This window comes from Mastigoproctus giganteus, chromosome 1 (genome assembly GCF_048544385.1).
Source record: "Mastigoproctus giganteus isolate SK-2022 chromosome 1, ASM4854438v1, whole genome shotgun sequence".
Classification (NCBI taxonomy): Eukaryota; Metazoa; Arthropoda; class Arachnida; order Uropygi; family Thelyphonidae; genus Mastigoproctus; species Mastigoproctus giganteus.
In genome coordinates this window covers 126,596,515-126,616,125 of record NC_143575.1, presented here as the reverse complement: position 1 = coordinate 126,616,125, position 19,611 = coordinate 126,596,515, and the positions used below count along the sequence as shown (strand labels likewise).

The following is a 19,611-nucleotide window of genomic DNA, read 5'->3' as shown; positions in this document are numbered from 1 at the left end:
GGCTACAACAGCTCCTCAGGGAGCTATGTGACTGGAAGAAGAAGAAGACAGAGAAGATTGATTGAAAGGTCCATAAAAAAAAAAAAAACACTACTAAAGTATCAGTAAACTTTACAGTTCTGTATTATTGTCTGATTAAACAAAACAGAACTAAAGCTAACCACCCTCTTAAGTTAATTTAAGCTGCATGTGCAATAACATGCAAGAAAAGATATCACAAAAGGAAGAAGTAGATTTTATTTTCAAACTGCACAATGCACTTTAATAAGTATCAACTGAAGACTTGGGAGTGAGAATGGTAAACTGATTGGCTGTTTTATGTTAACTTGTCACATCAGAATTGTTATTTGGTGTTTTTAGGAGCATTAGCAACTAAAGCCATATTGCTCAGGGGATATGAGGTGGTTATTCCCTGACCTTTCCGCATCCTCTGAATTTGGTGGTCACGGGCTTGAACCCCAGTCTAATCAAGAAGCGTGTGCTACACACTGCTGCTCCTACCCACCTGGCTACGGAGGCACCGTCACATCAGAAGCTTTGGCCATAATGTGGCAAGACATATGGTACACCTTAATGGCCTACAAAGAAGTTTAACACTGTCTTATTTTCTAAAATGCATCTATTGTTCAGACAATTAATGTGTAGTTTTTAAACATTTTCCTTTTATTTCCAAGTGATTTGAAATCCAGGAAAATCTGATATCGTATTTTTCAGTAAATAAGGTCTAAAATGGGTCTGTAACTGGGTGATCTGGTGTTTATTATTTTGTATGGTTTGTAATGAACTGGTTGATTGATTTTGATTTTAGTGGCACAAAAACGACTGTGGTTACACTGCGCCAGGAAAGAGTTAAAATATGAACAACAATAGATTCTGATAACCTTTAAAAAGGTTAGTCAAATTATATATATATATATATATAGAAGCAGGATAAGTTTAAAAATAAATTATCTAATTTAGATACGTGTGTATATATTAATGGCTTGTAAAAACTTTAAAATTGCTGACACATGGTCATTGTCTGATAAAATCTGATTTTGTGTCTGACACTACTGGAATAGCATTTTGTCCGAGCCTTACTTCAGGTTCAAGATGAAGATTATGCTTCCGACAAAAGTGTATGCAAACGGTCTTCTGCGGCGAGAACCTGAATCCGTTGGCAAGTGCCCAAGAATTAAGAGGAACAATGGCTCGTTGAAGTTGTAGTAGTAGTAGTGGCATGTGATGCAAGAAAGCAAGTGTATGAGCTTATGCAGCATCAGCCAAAAAAAAAAAAAAAAAAAAATCACATTATTCCCTCCAAATGCCTGTCCAGGTTCCTCCTTAAATTTATTTAATCTATCAACATCCACGACGGATGGAAGCTTGTTCCAGCAATTAACCACCCACTGGCTAAAGGCAAATTTCCGCACATCTATTCTGCATCTGTCTTTTTTTATTTTGAATTTATGCCCCCTTAGGTTCGTAATCTGAACAAGTGGAAGGATGCCATCAGAATTCAGCGTGCTCAACCCATTCAAGGCCTTATACACCTCAATCAGATCACCGCGCAGGTGCCTAGTCTCCAGCCACTGCAATTTGCAGAACTTAAGCGCTTCATTCTCCTCACCAATCTTGTTGCCCTTCTCTGTACATGCTCAAGCAAATCTACATCCTTCCTAAAATGAGGCCTCCAGACCTGTACGCAGTACTCAAGGTGCAGCCTGACCATTACCTTATACAGAGGGACAATCATGTCCTTCTTCCTGCTAGCAAAATTGCTATATATCATTGACAAAACCCCATGACCTGCCCTGGCAGCCTGTCTGCATTGCTTAGAAAACTTCATATCTGACTGCACAATTACTCCCAGTTCTTTTTCATTTTCTACCACCTTAAGTGTAGTACCACACAGTTGGTACATTTCTCCGGGGTTACTTCTACCCATATACACTACTTTGCATTTGTCAAGGTTAAACTTCAGTTGCCACTTCTTAGCCCATCTGCCCAAATTATCTAGATCTTGTTGCAGTAGCACACTGCCATTATTGTCATTAACAATTCTGCCAACCTTTGTATCATCTGCAAACTTCAACACAGCCTGATATACCTTCATCAATATCATTGATAAATACACAAAACAACAGTGGACTGAACTGAACCCTGTGGGAGTCCACTAATAACATTAGTCCACGAAGAGCAGCACCCATTAATTACCACCCTCGGTCTTCTCCCACTCAACCATACTTTTATCCATTGTAGCAACTTACCCTTAATACCATTCTGCTCCAATTTGTACAATAGTCTTCCACGCGCAACAGTGTCAAAAGCTTTCCTGAAATCCAAATATGATATCAAAATTATTTTTTGCATCCAGTTCCTTTGTAACAACATCATAATATCCTATCAAATTTGTCAGACAAGACTTTCCCTTAACAAACCCATGCTGTGTCTGAATTATTGCTGCAGTCTTGTCTGGATGATTCTGCAATGCATCTTTAACCAGTGACTCCACTGTTTTTCCCGGAACAGAAGTTAAACTAACTGGTCCGTAATTACTCATGTCACCCTTTGATCCCCCTTTGTGAATTGGGGATACATTTGCACATCTCCAGTCTGTGGGGACCTCCCCTGAGTTCAAGGATGCTCTCATAATTATGGCTAAGGATTTGCTTAGTTGCTTTGCCGCCTCCTTTAATATAACTGGATAAATCCCATCCACCCCAGGTGCCTTTCTTATGTTTAACTTCCACAATTTCTCCTCCACTTTGCTCTCAGTTATTACAAAATCATTAAGCACCCTGCTACAATTTGATAACCTTCTGCCATTTTAAAGCCTTAATAACTCCTCATGTGTGAATGTAGATGCAAAATACTCATTCAGTTTGTTTGCTATCTGAGCAGGATCATCAACAGTCGAACCATCGATATCAAATGGACCAATCATGAGGGTTATTGTCTTTCAATAACCCTCATGTTGCATGACTGAGAAAATATGCAAAAGTCATCAACATAGAGGGCACTGTTTATAGTTGGAGGAAGTTGTTCTGTGATGGAATTTACTTTGATGGTGAAAAGCATGACGCTTAATACCGATCCTTGTATTACTCCCTCCTCTTGGCAAAAGGAACGAGAGAGTGAGGATCCCATACGAATTTGGAAAGACCGGTCGGCTAAAAGGTTTTTAATAAAATTAGTGAGATGCCCTCTAAGACCGAGGCTATGCAAATATTTCAAGATGCCAAATCTCCAAGTTGTGTCATTTGCTTTCTCCATGTCAAAGAATATTGACACCAAATGTTCTTGGTTATTTTAGGAAAGCATCCCGGATGGATGTTTCTAGTCTAATTCAGTGATCAAAAGGTGACCTTTTTTTTTTCTTTTTCGGAAGCCGCACTGGATGCTAGAGAGAAGGTTGTTCAATTATAAATAAAATATCAAACGAAAATTAACCATTCTCTCTAGGATTTTGCACAGACAGCTAGTCAGAGCGATAGGACAGTTATTAGTAGGGAATTAGGATCCTTTCCTGGCTTGGCACAGGAAGGAATGATTGCCTTATGCCAGGCATTGAGAAACTGCTCTTCAATAAAGATTCTTTTATATAGAAAAAGCAGGTGATCCACAGATTTTGGTGAAAGATGCTGTTGTTGTTGTTATTTGGTTTTTAGGAGCATTAGCAACTAAGGCCATATTGCTCTGGGATATGTGGTGGTCATTCCCTGACCTTTCCGCATCCTCCGTATTTGGTGGTTATGAGCTCGAACCCCGGTCTAATCAAGAAGCGTGTGCTATGCACTGCTGCTCATGCCCACCTGGCTACGGAGGCACCATGAGATTGATTAAAGTATGTTCAAATGCTTTAGACAAATCTTTCTTAAACGAGTGAAGTGAGCTTGGAAATTAAGCTTGCTGTCTAATATCAGTTCAAGAAATCTAATGGTGATATAGTAAGAGGGATTGGAATATTGTTTATTTGTAATCCAGGATCAGGATGGAGAGCCCAATGCTTGCAAAAGTGAGTGGCAGTACATTTGTTTTCTGACAGTCAGTAACCATTCTGTAAAGTCCAGGATTCTATTTTGGTTATGGCAAGTTGGAGCTACCATTCGATGGTATTGATACTTTGAGACTGACAGGAAACAGCAAGGTTGTCTGCATACATATAAGTTTCAGTGTTTGGGATATCTTGTCATGCTGCTAACTCGGATTGCAAAAAGCGTTGAACTAAGTATTGATCCCCGAGGGACACCTTCTTCCTAAATGTGAGAAGTAGAGAGTAAGTTTTTATATCAGACCTGAAAACAGTGCAATTGCAGGAAATTTTGAATTATTTCAGGAAAATGGTCCCGATATCCCAGATGATAAAGGTCCATAATAATACCATGATGCCAGGTAGTGTCAAATGCCTTTTCGAGATCTAAGTTGACCATGACTAGATGTTTCCTGACAAAGGCACTGCAGACATGAGATTCGGCCTTGATGAGCACATATAGGGTTGATCTGTTTTTCCAAAAGCCATACTGATGATCTGGCAGGAGACTCTGTGACTCCAGGATCCATGTGAGCCTTGTATGAACCATCCTTTCGAAAATTTTACCTAAACAGCTTGTGAGAGATATGGGTCTATAATTTTGAACCAGGGAAGGATGATCTTTGCCTGGTTTTCATACGGCAATAATGGAGGAATGGCGGCTGGAGGAAGGGAAGGAATTTTCAAAGAAGATCCAACTGTATAAAATCAACAAGGTACACAAGTCCTAAATGCTTAAGCATAATGTAATGAATAACAATCTGGGCCTGTAGCACTATGGGATGATCTATCTAATGATTCTTTGAGTTCTGTTAATGTAAGGGGTTGGTTGTAGGGGAATGAGTGGTGCATGAAGAAGTTGATTTTATATTGTTCTGCATCTGCCTTTATGCTCTGGAAGGAGGATGCATAAGAAGCAGATGCAAAGATTGTAGCAAATTATTCTGCTAGTACATTAGCAACTCCTTCAGAAGTGGATACATCTCTCCCTTTCCAATGAAGAATGAGAGAGGGCAGTCATACAAATTTGCCATTTTGGGACTGTATCCTTTTCTAGATGAGCCATGTGTCAGTGTCTTTTGTGATGGCTGAGGCAAAAATATCCACAAATCACGTTTTGCTTTCTGTTTAATTTATCTTGCTTTAGCCTTAAGTCTTTTTTAAGCAATGAAGTTACTCGTGGTAGGATACTTGTGGAAATTGTTCCATGCATGGTTTTTCTCCTGTTTGGCATTAAAGTAATCCATATTCCTCCAGTGATTACAGTGAGCACAATATGTCTTGGATTTTGAAATGGAAGACTCCATTTCAAAATCTGATTGGTGATGTAAGTAGTCACATCATCAATAGGTTATTTTTGAAACTAAAGTCTGTCTAGAAGTATTTGGGCAGAATAGCCATCCCAGTTAGCCTTTTTAAACTCCAAGTTGATCAGGATTCAGGTTACCCATGTTTGTATTGGGCAAATAATCAGAAAATGATCACTATTAAAGGGATCTGTTAACATCAATCATGTCATGATTGGAAAGATGGATGGAGAGCAAATTGATAAGTCAATTGCTGATGTAGATCCTGTAGATAGGTGGATATAGGTGGGAGATCTCGAGTTTAGTAAATTAAGATCATTATTGTTCAAAAATTCTTCAATCAATTTGCCTCTTGCATCCATTGTAGTGGATCCCACAATAGATGGTGGCCATTAAAGTCACTGAAAAGACAAATTAGTGTTGGGAGTTGTGTAAGGAAGTTGTCCAGTTCTGAATGGGGAAATGGTATTGATCGTGGAATATAAATGGAAACAAGGGTAACTGAAACACCCACTGCAATATGAATTGCCACAACTTCTACAGTTGTGGCAACATGGTTTGTAATTGGATGTGCTTGGATGTTGCATTATAATTAATAAGAATAGCTACTCCTCTTGCACAGGAGACTGAGCTCCTATCTTGTCTGTACACGATATAATTTGAAAACTTTGGTTAAACTTGCAGTGACAAGAATGTTTCCTGTAAGCATACACCGTTAAACTGAGTTGAACTGAGCGAGTAAATCCTTTAAGCCATCAAATTTGTTATTGTTATTTGGTTTTTTAAGAACATTAGCAACTAAGGCTATATTGCTCCGGGAATATGCGGTGGTCATTCCCTGACCTTTCTGCATCCTCCGTATTTGGTGGTGACGGGCTCGAACCCCGGTCTAATCAAGAAGTGTGTGCTATGCACTGCTGCTTCTTCCCACCTGGCTATGGAGACACCCTTTAAGCCATCAAAATGACTGACTAGTCCTCTGCAGTTCAATTGTATGATGTGTATCATTTTGGTTTAGCTGAGAATCTGACTGTTTGTTGTATGAGGAGAACTTTTTACATTCGTTTTTTGAGAAGGGGTGTCCACAGTATCCATAGTGTAGTTCACACAAAGTTCTAGTATGGGTTCCTAATAATCTGAGGATACATCTACTTCCATATTGTTGGTGGTTTTCTTGCTGTCTTTAGTTATTTAAAATTTTTCACTCTCATGCGAGACCATTAATTTCTGTTCTGAGTTAATTTGAGTCTTTTCCAGAGTTTATTAGTGTAGTTTTAACCCAGTTAGCTAAAGATATGCTGGAGGTACTGATACATCTGTTTGAGATGCTGTTGAATGAGTGCTTCGAGTGTGAGATGCATAAGAATGACATGGGCATGGTCAACACAATTTGTCTGCGTGCCTCAGGATATGTGACTTTATGTTCTATTTTACATTTCTGAATTTTCTTGCCTGTTTTCCATGTTTCACATGATTTAGAAAAGGCTGGGTGACTTCCTTTGCAGCTGGGGCAAATGGGAGTTGAGGCTGAACAATCTGCTTGTGCACACTCCTTAGAACCACAAATAGGACAAATGGCATCACCTCCACATGCTTGCTGGGAATGTCCATATTTCTGGCATTTAAAACAACAAATGGGATTAGGAATATAAGGCTAAATTCGGCAGTTAAAATAGCCAGCTTTTAACGAGGATGGCAAATCTGGGGTACTGCAAGTTAAAATGATGGATCTAATTGGAACGAGATTTCCATCCTTTTCAGTCATACGTTTGAAGCCGATCACTTTTTGACTGCTCAGTTCTTGAACTAATTCCTCTTCAGATACTGTAAGTAGGTCCCACTCTGTTATGACATCTTTTGATGGATTTAAGTGGAGTGATAGATATTGGTAGCCCACCAGATTTCGTTGTTTTGAGCAGCCACTCAGAATGTTTGGAGGTGGCAGTTTCAATCAGATCTCCAGTGATGGATTCTAAATATCTTTGGATAACAGATAGTGATAACTTACCCACAGGCTGGGTGGAAAGAGAGTATCACCAGAAAATTTGGATCGCACTGCACTTCCCTCAGAAGCCTTTTCGGTTGATTAGAGTCATTGTCAGTGGATAGTCATCTAAATCCATGGTTACTCCTTTTAGCCCTGGAGGGGAGGATAACTTTTCCCCCAGGGTACAGCCCCATCACAGGGAGACAGGAGCAGTGCTGTTTGGTGGCCAAGCAGGTGAAGTGTTAGTTGAGTAGTAGAACTAGAAATATAGGAAAAATGTAAAGAAAGGTGTGTTTCCTTTCTGTGTTCTAACTTGTAGCTTTTCAAGTATAGAAATGTTTTTAAAGTAAGACTGTTGATAGAAATGTAGGAACTTAAAAAATAACTTCAATCGCTTATCAAGAGCACTCTATGAATCACAAGAATATCGCTTGGCCTCGAAATACTCTTGGCACTTGGGGCTGGCTTGATGGGTTCATGCATTTTAATTCCTTTGAGGGTAACCATTGTTTTCTTCAAGCTTTCATAAATGCCTATCAGAATGCTGAGTTTGTGCCCAATTTCCTCACACTCTTTGCTGTGAACAAACACAAAGGCATTCCCTCTTCCCTGGCTGTATCATGTCCTGTTCCAGATAGTCTGCAAACATTGAACAAGTAGAACACTTTGCAAAGCTGTGGTTCATAGGAGAATGATCTCCTTCAGTTCTCCCCCAAGCCACTGCACTCTTGCTACTTGGAGCACATATCTTTGCTACTCTAGTCTGAGGCATTATTTCTGTTTAAATTCAATTTAATCAGAAAATACCACACTAAACTAACAATTACCTAAATGCAATAATAATTCTACCGTATTCACAGGTTATGCAGCAATAATATGTATTATGTTATCAAGTTTATGTTATGCATATTATGCTATACTCTTACATTCATAGAGTTTTAAATTAGTTATAGCCTTGCTATAAATAAAATTTCTTAGCTAAAAGCAAAACAAACAAAAAAGCCCACTGAACTATGTGATCAGAACCTTTGTGCTATAAATTTTTTTAATAACCCAACAAATTGACAATATTGGCACATCTTGGGGGAAATAAAGGAGGGAGGAAGTAATATTTAAAACACATAAAACCAATCATGGTTCTAATTTAATTTTGGCTGATGAATCCTGACTAATATATTTTTGAAATATTAAAATATTTTATAATATGAAATATTATAAAAAAGTAAACACATTTTCTCAACACAACCCACAATTATTCAGAATGTTAATTACCTGTAACCATCCATATCTTTACGACTATCACAGAAAGGTGTATAACCATATGGTGCCCCTCCTAGATTTAAATCTCTTAGTTCTTTCATATCAGCACGAACAACCTAAGAAGAATTTTATAAAATTTTTGTAGTAATCACTACTTTAAAACATACAATATATTTAAATATCAATAAAATTCTTGATATTTAGGATTCAGATGTGGGACTATGCTGTTTTTTTAAGTTATGACTGAGTTTAACAATAAAGACAATATAAATTAAGAACAGTTTCAGAAACTTATTAAATGTTCTAATCTATTAATTGCACCCCACTAAATATTCTGGGAACTAGTAGAGTACTTACTGTTTTATTAACATTAAGTAAAAATAAAACTGTTCAACATTGTATCCCATGGGTTGCCAAAATTTCAACAGGCCAGAGGAGTACACTTGGTCTCTTTTAATGGCCTGGTCTAAATGTCTTATGCACAATGTCAAGAAATAAAATGGCTTCTCCAGAATAAATATAATAATCTTAATTTTCAAATTTTGGATGTATAAATTTTATAGTTTTAAATTTAGATGAATTTTAATAAGTAGAACGTATATAGTTAAAGGAGGTGGCCATCAGTATTTATGTTTAGAACATTATGCATTAAAAAACATTATTATTATTAATAATGTTGCTATAGATATTTTGGTACTGGCATTATTGGAACTGTTATCCTCTTTCACACTAGATGGAATAAATGCCATATAAGCAGTATTCGGAAAGTTCACCGCCCACAAATTCACACTTCGGCTACAATTCACTGCCGGGAAAATTCATTGTCAGGGTTTAATTAAATACTTTATTATTATAATAACATTCTGTAGAATGATAAAAAAAATGACAAATAATTGAGTTGCAGATAAAAATAAAAATATTATTAGTACAAAGAAAATAGTCAAAATAGAACAATGAAATAAAATTTTTATTATTACAAAATAGTTATATGATAAAAATTTCGCTATTACACATAGAATAGTCAAATATAAAATATTTATTATGATAAAAATTTAGTTGTCACTAATACTATATATATAGTAAACAGACAAAATTTAATAAGAAATGTTATGAACTATGCCTCTAATAATATCTAGAATACTGTTTGGATCATATTCATTGACAAGTTTTCTCACACACGCCGCACTGTCACATTATTTTTTTTCTTTGGTATTTGTGATTCATGTCCACTCATATTGTTCGAACCGCGCTTCATTTAAGCTTTGTTCTTTTTTTTTAAAAGCTTATAAATTTCCATATGTTTGTATGATGGACCGAAATACTTGTTCTTCAAAAACTCTATGCCAACCTTCCACAGAGTTGTTTGGTATTGGCAAAACTTCCAAAACAGTTTCAAATAAATTCCACATTTCATGTAGAAAATGTGTTTCCTGTCTTCTTTGTGGACATCCAATCTACGTATCTTCAAAGCAGTAAAGAACTTCTTGAGCTTTGGAGGAAAAATCCCACTTTCACATAAAAACTCAAATACATCTACTACTGCAATTGCTGACACAAAAAGTATTGCAGATAACATATGCAGCTTTAATGCAAAATCTGCATCAGTTTCATATTGTTACTTCAGTCCATTTCTCTGAATTGTATGAAAAAATACACTGAGTGAAATGGAAGAAACAACCTTGGTGTTTTGCATTCGGAAATTCCTTCTTACACGCACTAATCATCACCTTCTTCTCAAAATCGGTGGTTATCGATAATGGTGAAAGTGATGGCTCTAAATTCTTTAACTGTTGTAGAAGGGTTATGTAGGTACATTCTGACTTGTGAGTACACTAAAGGCAAAGATACATTCTGTTTCAAACCATGTATTGTGAATAACTGATGGATTAGCAGCGGAACGGTTTTAAAAGTTTCATCAGCGTACCAGTGGTCACATTGTGCCACCGGGTGGTACAAAGGGAGGTTATTATCCCATTGTACAAGACAATGGTCAGGCCACACCTAGGGTACTGTGTACAGTACTCTAGGTGTCGTACAGCTATGTACAGGTCTGGAGGCCTCATTTTAGGAAGGATGTAGAGTTGCTAGAACAAATACAAAGAAGGGCAACAAGATTGGTGAGGGGAACAAAGGAGTACTCGTACCAAGAAAGGCTCAAGTTCTGCAAATTGTAGCACCTGGAGAGTTCACCTCGCCTGGATTACTTGCAAGGTGATCTGATTGAGGTGTATAAGGCCTCAAATGAGTTGAGCAAGCTGAATGCTGATGAGATTTTTCCTCTTGCTCAGATTAAGAACTTGAGGGGCATATATTCAAATTGAGGAAAGACAGTTGTAGAATAGATGTGCAGAAATTTGCCTTTAGCCAGCAGGTGGTTGATTGGTGGAACAGACTTCCATCTTTTGTTGTGGAAGTTGATAGCCTAAATAAATTTAAGGCTGAGCTGGACAGGTATTTGGAACGAATGGAGAGGTGAAATGGGAGGGTTTTTTTTTTTGTTTTTTTTGGCTGATGCTGCATAAGCTTGCTTTCTTGCATTGTGTCTCTACTAATGCTAATGAACGGTGGTTGGGTTGTGTTGAAAAAATTAACAGCCACTTCTCTTCTGGATTGGAATCAAAAAGTAAAAACTGTTCTCCATTGCACATTTTGGTATATTCTTCAGGAAACTGAATATCACTACGGTGAGTCAGAAGAGCTGGACCAGACATATGTTGTTTTCTAATATTTCTTATTGTTCTTTTAATACTGTCTACACATGGAAGTTCAGGCGCTGCCGCTAGACTGCATTCAATAGCAGCACTTGATATTATGTAATGCGGTGCACCATTTGTAGTTTTCACACTTGTACTAATGATATCATTTCACTGCCTCTACTTCTGCTGTGTCAGCACAATGACTGTGTTCTTTTTTCCATGTTCTAACAATTTTGTGGTTAACTGTTCTGACTCACCCTTGAAATTTTGTTTTTTGATACTTTTCACATGTCCAATGAGTCTTTTCTTGAATTTATTTGTCTTTAAAAATGCAGTGACTGCCAATTATCAACTTCCTCTTTCCTTTTTCTGTCTCAATAAACTGGAGAGATATTTTGGACTGCTAATAAAGTAGGGACTGGAGAAAAATTAAGAAATGTTGTATTTATATGTCCTCTTAGGTATATTACTTAGTGTGCAAGTGACAGAAAAAAATACTATTTTATAAAATAAATATATAAAATCGTTAAATAAGCAAACCCTGACGATGAATTTTCCTGGCAGTGAATGTTATTAGATCCCATATAAGTTATTCCTCAACGTGCTTCTGATTGGTTTGGTTTGAAAACATGAATAAGTGAGACTAGACCTACACATTCCCATGAGGATGCAAAGAAACCAAACCAATCAATCTGCTTCCTATTGGTTTGGTTAGCAAACAAACACATTGAGCTAGACTCACACATTTATCTTTTCCATGTTTTGATCATCATTGAATGCAATATGATCATTCATTCCATGATGATCAAAGAAACCAATTGAATTAGTAGCAATTCGAGAAACACAATATATGGCATTCGCTCTACTTGCTATAAGTAGTGGAACAGTGACATAATGCACCAGTACCATACATTAAGCACATTTTTATTTTTAATTTCTAACCCCCTCCCTCTAAACTGTATGTGTAAAAGATATATCATATTTTCAGTAAGAAAACAACTGCTAGTTTGGGGGGGGGGATATACACAGACTAAAAGACTATTCTTTTAGTCTGTGTATCCCCCCCAGACAAGAATCACTTTCGCCACAGGCAGAGGCGAAAGTAATTCTTGCACTGCTTCTATTGTAATGAGCAGCAGCCTAGAAAGCAAGTTGTTGGGGACTTCAAGAGCTGCTGGGAGTCATCATGGAACAAGTAAATACATGGGCTGTGTTAGGGTAACTAAGAGTAAGAACAAGCACATGTATACTTGCATGTACACCAATGCTAGAAGTACAGTAAATAAAATTGATGAATTAAGTGCTGATCAAGAAATTAAAGGCAGATATTGTTGGGATATCGGAGACATGCTGCCACAGGGATATAACCAGTGCAGAATTAGAATTTAGGGAGTACAATGTGCACAGAAAGGACAGACAGGGTAGGGAGGGAGGAGGAATTATGTTGTTAATTAAGAAACACAAAATCTAAGGAAGTGCATCCAGTTGACATGGGTGGTGCAACGTTGAGTCTGTCTGGTGTGACAAACACTAGGAAAGGGAAAATGAGAGTAGGAGTATGTTATAGGGCTAATGACTCTGATGAGTACAATAAATAGTTGTGCAGAAATATATAATGGGCCGGTAAATAAGAATAAGAATAGTAATGGGGGATTTTAACTTTCGAGATATTGACTGCAACTCGTGGGTTGGTTGGTCACTTGCATGCTAGCAAGACTTTTGGGGATTTATTGGAGGATTGTTTTCTACAGCAACATGTTCGATGGGCAACCAGAGGGAGTAATACCTTTGATCTGATTACCAACAGTGATTATTCATGCATTAAAAATTTGATTTGCAGATAAAGGAACCACTGGGTGACAGTGATCGCAATCTACTGATGTGGGATTTACTTAAAGGTTTAACCCCGGGGCTCACATTTGGTGAGTATGGACTTGGCACATCCAGGGTCCTGAGCTGGATATCATTATTCTTCTCTTTCTTGGTAATTCCCTTCTCCTTTTCTCTCTCTCTCTCTCTCTCTCTCTCTCTCTCTCTCTCTCTCAGGGTAACTCGGGAATTTTTTGGCTGATGCAGCATAAGGCTTCCTTGCACAATATAGCTAATAATAATAATGTGGCTAGCATAAAGGGAAGGGTTTTTGTTTTCGTAAAGGTGACTACAGGGCCCTGAGCTGGATATCATCATTCTTCTCTCTCTCTCTCTCTCTCTCTCGAGGTAATTTAGGAATTTTTTTTTTGTCTGGTGCATCATAAGCCTCAGGCTTCCTTGCACCCTATGGTTAATAATAATAATACAGTGGGATCAACTGAGGATGTTACCAACGGTGAATTCTGAATGGGAAGCCTTCAGGGACTTAATCTTGGAGGCTACTAGGCCTTTCATACCAACTAAGAAATACTGTTCAAGGTTCGAGCCTAAATGGATGTTGGATGAAATAATGAGGCTCGTGGCAGAAAAGAAAAATGCATGGGATGCATATAAATTATCAGGCGACACAGAAACCTACGGCAGATATAAGCTAGCTGTAATCAAGTCACAAAGGAAGTTAGGCAGGTTAAGGCAGATTATGAGAAATCTTTGGCAAAGGATGCAAAGAAAAACAGCAAAGAATTCTTTACTTATGTAAAATCTAGAAGGATGGGAATGAATCAGATTGGTCAACTTAACATAGATGGTTTGACTATTGATGATCCTGCTCAAATAGCTGATAAACTGGATGAGTATTTTGCATCTACATTCACACATGAGGAGTTATTCAAGGAGGGGAATGCCAGAAGTTTATCAAACTCTAACAGGGAGATAAGTGATTTTGTAATAACTGAGAGCAAAGTGGAAGAGAAATTGAAGTCAAAACTTAAAAAAGGCACCTGGCGCAGATGGAATCTATCCAGTTATAATGAAGCGGGCAGCAAGGAGGGAAGTAAGCAAACCCTTAGACATAATTATGAGAGCATCCTTAGATTCTGGGGAGGTCTCCATGGGCTGGAGATGTGCAAATGTATCCCTAATTCACAAAGGGGGTTCAAAGGATGACACAAATAATTATAGACCTGTTAGTTTAACTTCTGTTCTGGGGAAAATAATGGAGTCACTGGTTAAGGAGTGGATACAGGATCACCTAGACAAGACAGCAGTAATAGTTCAGACACAGCATGGGTTAGTAAAGGGGAAGTCTTGTCTGACAAATCTGATTGGATAGTATGATGTGGTCACAAAGGAACTGGATGCAAAAAATAATTTTCATATCATATACTTGGATTTCAGGAAATCTTTTGATATTATCGCACATGAAAGACTGCTGTACAAATTGGAGCAGTATGGCATTAAGGGCAAGTTATTGCAATGGATAAAGGGATGATTGAGTAGGAGACGGCAGAGAGTGGTAATAAATGGACACTGCTCTACGTGGACTAATGTTATTAGTGGAGTCCCCCAGTGTTTGGTGCTGGGCCCATTGTTGTTTTGCATATTTATCAATGATATTGATGAATGTTATTGTTATTTGTTATTTTTTTTTTGGAGCATTATCAACTAAGGCCATATTGCTCCGGGGATATGCAGTGGTCATTCCCTGACCTTTCCGCATCCTCCGTATTTGGTGGTCACAGGCTCGAACCCTGGTCTAATCAAGAAGCGTGTGCTACGCACTGCTGCTCCTGCCCACCTGGCTATGGAGGCGCCCTCAATTATTGATGAAGGTATATCAGGCCTAATGTCCAAGTTTGCAGATGATACAAAGGTTGGCAGGGTTGTTAATGACAGTAAAGACAATATGCTACTGCAACAGGATCTAGAAAAGTTAGGCAGATGGGCTGCCAGAGCATGTCATGGAGTTTTGTTAATGATATATAGGAATTTTGCTAGCAGAGACAAGGAGGTGATCATCCCTTTGTATAAGGCAATGGTGAGGCCATACCTTGAGTACTGTATACGGGTCCAGAGGCCTCATTTTAGGAAGGATGTAAAGTTGCTAGAACGAGTACAGAGAAGGGCAACAAGATTGTTGAACAAAGGGGGTGTGCTTACAAAGAAAGGCTTAAGTTCTACAAGTTGCATCATCTGGAGACTAGGCACCTGCAAGGTGATCTGATCAAGTGGTTTCAGCAGGCTCAATGCTGACGGGATACTTCCGCCTGCTCAGATTAAGAACTTGAGGGGGCATAGATTCAAATTGAGGAAAGACAGTTGTAGAATAGATTTGTGGAAGTTTCCCTTTAGCCGGTGGGTAGTTGATTACTGGAACAGACTTTCATCTGTCGCTGTGGAAGTTGATAGCTTAAATAAATTTAATGCTGAATTAGACAAACATTTGGAGTGACCGGATGGGTAAAATGGGAAGTTTTTTTTTTTTTTTGGCTGATGGTGTATAAGCTTGCTTGCTTGCATCATGTCTCAACTAATGCTAATGCTAATTAAAAAATATTATTTGTTATTTTAAACTGTAATTTACATTGTTAATTTTAATTTTGTATGCTTACAGCAAGAATATCACTGAAACAAATTTTGGCTCATATCTTGTTATGAGCATGAAAGTTGCACCATCTGGAATATGACGCAACTTTCTAGATACTTTATAGATTTTGGGGTGCCAAACACAGAAATAGTGCTTAAAATGGCAGATTGGCTCTTGTTTTCAAAAAAAGTAGTTTTTTGTATTTACACGAAGTATTTTTTTATTTATATGGCAGTAAGGTGTAGCTATAAACATATCTGCATCAAACATGGGACCTTGCCTTTCGCTTATATTCAGCTTCAGGGGCATCCCTTTTCACCATCTAACAATAATCGGCTAGCACGGTGGCACTCCATTTGCTTTTGTATCTTTGTTCTATTGCTGCAGTGTCCTGATGGAAGCACTCACCATGTTTGTCGCTGACGGCACCATAGTTTGGCGTGAAGAAATCCAGGTATGAGTGCAAGAAATGCCTCTTCAATGACATGTTGCACCCCAGTTTTTCCTAAGAATTAATGAGATCTTCCACAAACTGCCTGTAGTTGTTGGCTTTAACATTTCCTAGAAAACCAATTGAAACAATCAAAAGGCTTTCCATGCTAATTTCTAGCTATCACTAAGGCACATTTGAAGTGTTCGCCTTTAAAAAGTTGTTTTATTTGTGGACCAATGAAAATGCCTGCCTTAATCTTCTTAGTACTAAGTCTTGGGAATTTCTCTTGCAAGTATGTGAATGCAGGACCCTTCACTTCCAAAGCCTTCGTGAAATTTTTGACGAGTCCCAGTTTGCTGTGGATTGGTGAACGCAAAACTTTATTTGGATCTACCGGAGGTTCAAATGCTACATTCTTCATTCTAGATGTTAATGATTTTCATCGAGGCCAACTCCTCTTCTCGTAGTGCATATCCTTGGCACGACTATCCCACTCACAGAGAAAACAACAATATTTAGGATAACCCTTTTGTAGTCCTAATAATATGGCGATTACCTTTAAATCACCACATATCTACCACTCATACTTCTGATAGTGTACACCTACGAGGATGTTTTCCGTGTTTGTGTATGTTTCTATTTTGTGGACAGCATACGCAAGAGGTATTAAAGGCAGCATATTTCCATTGTATAATAACACAGCCTTAATACTAACCTTAGAAGCATCTATAAATAGCCACCATTCTTCGGGAACGTGCCTCATATTTATTTATTTTATTTTTTTATGAAAACCCCAAACACGAAAGGTATCAAACCCTATAGTACATAGTACCGTGCATGGGTTGAAGGAGAAGTATGGGGGGAGGGGGATGCCGGAAACTTTGCTCTAGAGACTAAACATGAGTTTCACCACTTCAAGCCTCCAATAAGCAAAGTGGTGGTATTTCACCGGTTGATGAAAGTCATCTACCACCTGAATTTTTGCTGCCATTAGACCATCAACCTCCTTACAAATAGTGAGTTAACCTTCTGTTTGATAGAATTTATCATAGTCTTTATTTTGAGAACAAGATATTGTCACCTTCACAGAATAATCTAGAAGATTCCGTTTGTTGTAGCATCGAGGCCAAAAGCTCTGCCTTATTCTTTGGCAGTTTGAGATCCCAGATGAGGTCAATAAGTTCACTTTCTGTGATCTTATGTGGTTCAGAAGGATAAAATGGCTTGAACAAAATGGCTGATCCCTTGATGTAGACAGCTGCTGTACTTCTTCATGTATATCAAGTCAATGTTCATCAGTATCTTCATCAGAGTGTACAGAAAAACAGTCAGGTGGTTCAGAAATAGGTAGTACTTCACCATGAGACATAGGATGAATTGTAGATGATATTTTTGGGTAAGTCACTGCCCACTTTTTCTTCATTGTCATCTCTTTTCTAATAGGAGGCACCATATAGAAGTAAGTCTGTGACGTGATTTGTTGCCTCCCTCCCTATCATGGGCATAAAACATCCCTTTTGATTCACCCACACACTGAGTTTTGATGAACAGGTAGTGCAGCATACGTGTGGAGCCCAGTTCTTGTCCTGGCTGCCTATTTTACATCCTAAGTATAAGAATTAGGCATTTCTTATGACTCGAGTTAAGGGACACTTTCCTGAAGCTAACATGACTTCTCCACATAATTAACAGGAGTCATCCAGACTATTCACACAATTATGAGACATATTAATCTTACACGACACATACTATACAAAAAGTAGGAATCTCACAGAGTATAACCGTTAAACGAGAACAAATCACCCGGTACCTCACTGTATTCAAGGATTGCTGCAAAAGAGTTGAAGACTCATTTGAGGCGACAACTTATCATGTGATGCAGAGCAAGGCAACAGTTGCTGATCATGTGATAAGAGCATGGTGGTACTGAAACTGTGGTATTGCCATGCGTTTTTCAACGGCCGTAGTTCATAATGTAGAGTTTCTAACATGATCTTGATTCAACACTGCTCATCTCAGTTGTCCTAATTATATGATTTCTTTCGCTTCAAAGGTGATATTTGTGCATACATCCATTCTGCTATTCCCTGTCAGACTTTAGTAATTTGGACTTCACATTTCGATCTTCACAGGCTTAAAAGGTTTCTACCCCATTCTATCAAATACATTCTTTGCCTCTACATGCTCCCAACTCAAACACTTGGAACTCTGACTTCTATTCTTTGAATCTTGACTTTCTCCAGTGCAACTTTCCTAACAGTGAGGTAATTTCCCTTGGTGATTTTAATGTTCACAACTCCAGCTGTCTTCCATTTTCTACTCACACGAACCCAGTTGGTTGAGATGCTCAGGATTTTACAGTTACTAATTACCTCACACAGACTGTTCATTTACCTACCAGAATGCCAGACGATCCCAACCACACAGCTAACACGACCTCGTTTATTTCGAGATGTGATCCTTTGGACCACAAGCATTGCGTTATAACAGGTTTCACCTGTATATCTGTGATATTGAACTAGGAAGTTTTTGGAAGGTTAAGATATTTTTGCCTCATACTGATGCACTGACATAGGTTGGATGACATGCAGAAGAAAATATGTAAAATGAAATAAATTAAAAGTTGTTCAATAACAGTGTTTCGGTTAAAAGTAGCCAGCCTTTATCTTGTTTATTTTCATGCTTTTTGTGATCATGACCTTTTTTGCCATATTTTGGCTGAAATGTTTGAATTTGAAATTAGAATCAAACTGAGTATTACCATTTATATTGAATAATTCCTAAATTTAAATTTTGCTAGATTAGCTGCCTTTTCCTCAATGGAAAATCCGTTCCTCATTCTTGATTTTGCCTAAAATGTCATTGGTGTGTATCTGTAATAAACATAAATTGATTTTATTTTCAGAGAGAAAACAGTTTTTTTTTTTTATGAGAACCCCAAGCACGAGAGGTATTAGAACCCACAGTACTTAGTACCATGCATGGGTTGAAGGTTGAGAATATGACAGCAGACCTTGTTGACATTAGACTTGAAAATTTCCGTAGATTGTAATTTTCAGGAAATACATATGAAGGGAGTTTGTACCAGAAAACAGAAGTTTAATGAATAAATGAGGAAGAAGAAATGTTGGTATTGTGAATTTGAAGTTGAACAGTAAAAGGATGTTGACTGGTTGCGGCATGTATTCGGAATGGTTTGAAAGAGAGAGCAGCAGGAATTATAGAAGCCAATTCAGAAGAACAGTGCCTATTGGAAGAATCTACAGAAAAAGCATGCAGCTGAAATAGAATGTCTAGAGTCAGAGAGTGGAGAGACTTTGTTAGAGATGAGTCATTAATTAACCTACTGCCCTCTTTTGAATGGAACCTAGAAACCCAAGAGAGGTTTTGGGGATCCCACGCCCCAAAATCTGAGAGAGATTTTGGGGCATTTTTTGGAAGAAAAGTAACACCAAGAGCA

General features: G+C 38.0%; 1 protein-coding gene across 1 annotated transcript in view; it reads right to left on the bottom strand.

Annotated features, from left to right (window-relative positions):
- Positions 1 to 19,611, bottom strand: part of Uggt (UDP-glucose-glycoprotein glucosyltransferase) — an 820,111-nt gene that overhangs the window by 86,395 nt on the left and 714,105 nt on the right. The window contains exon 38 of the mRNA XM_090386735.1: positions 8,579 to 8,682. Within this exon, the coding sequence (XP_090242861.1) occupies positions 8,579 to 8,682 (104 nt within the window). The remainder of the gene's footprint in view (positions 1 to 8,578; positions 8,683 to 19,611) is intronic.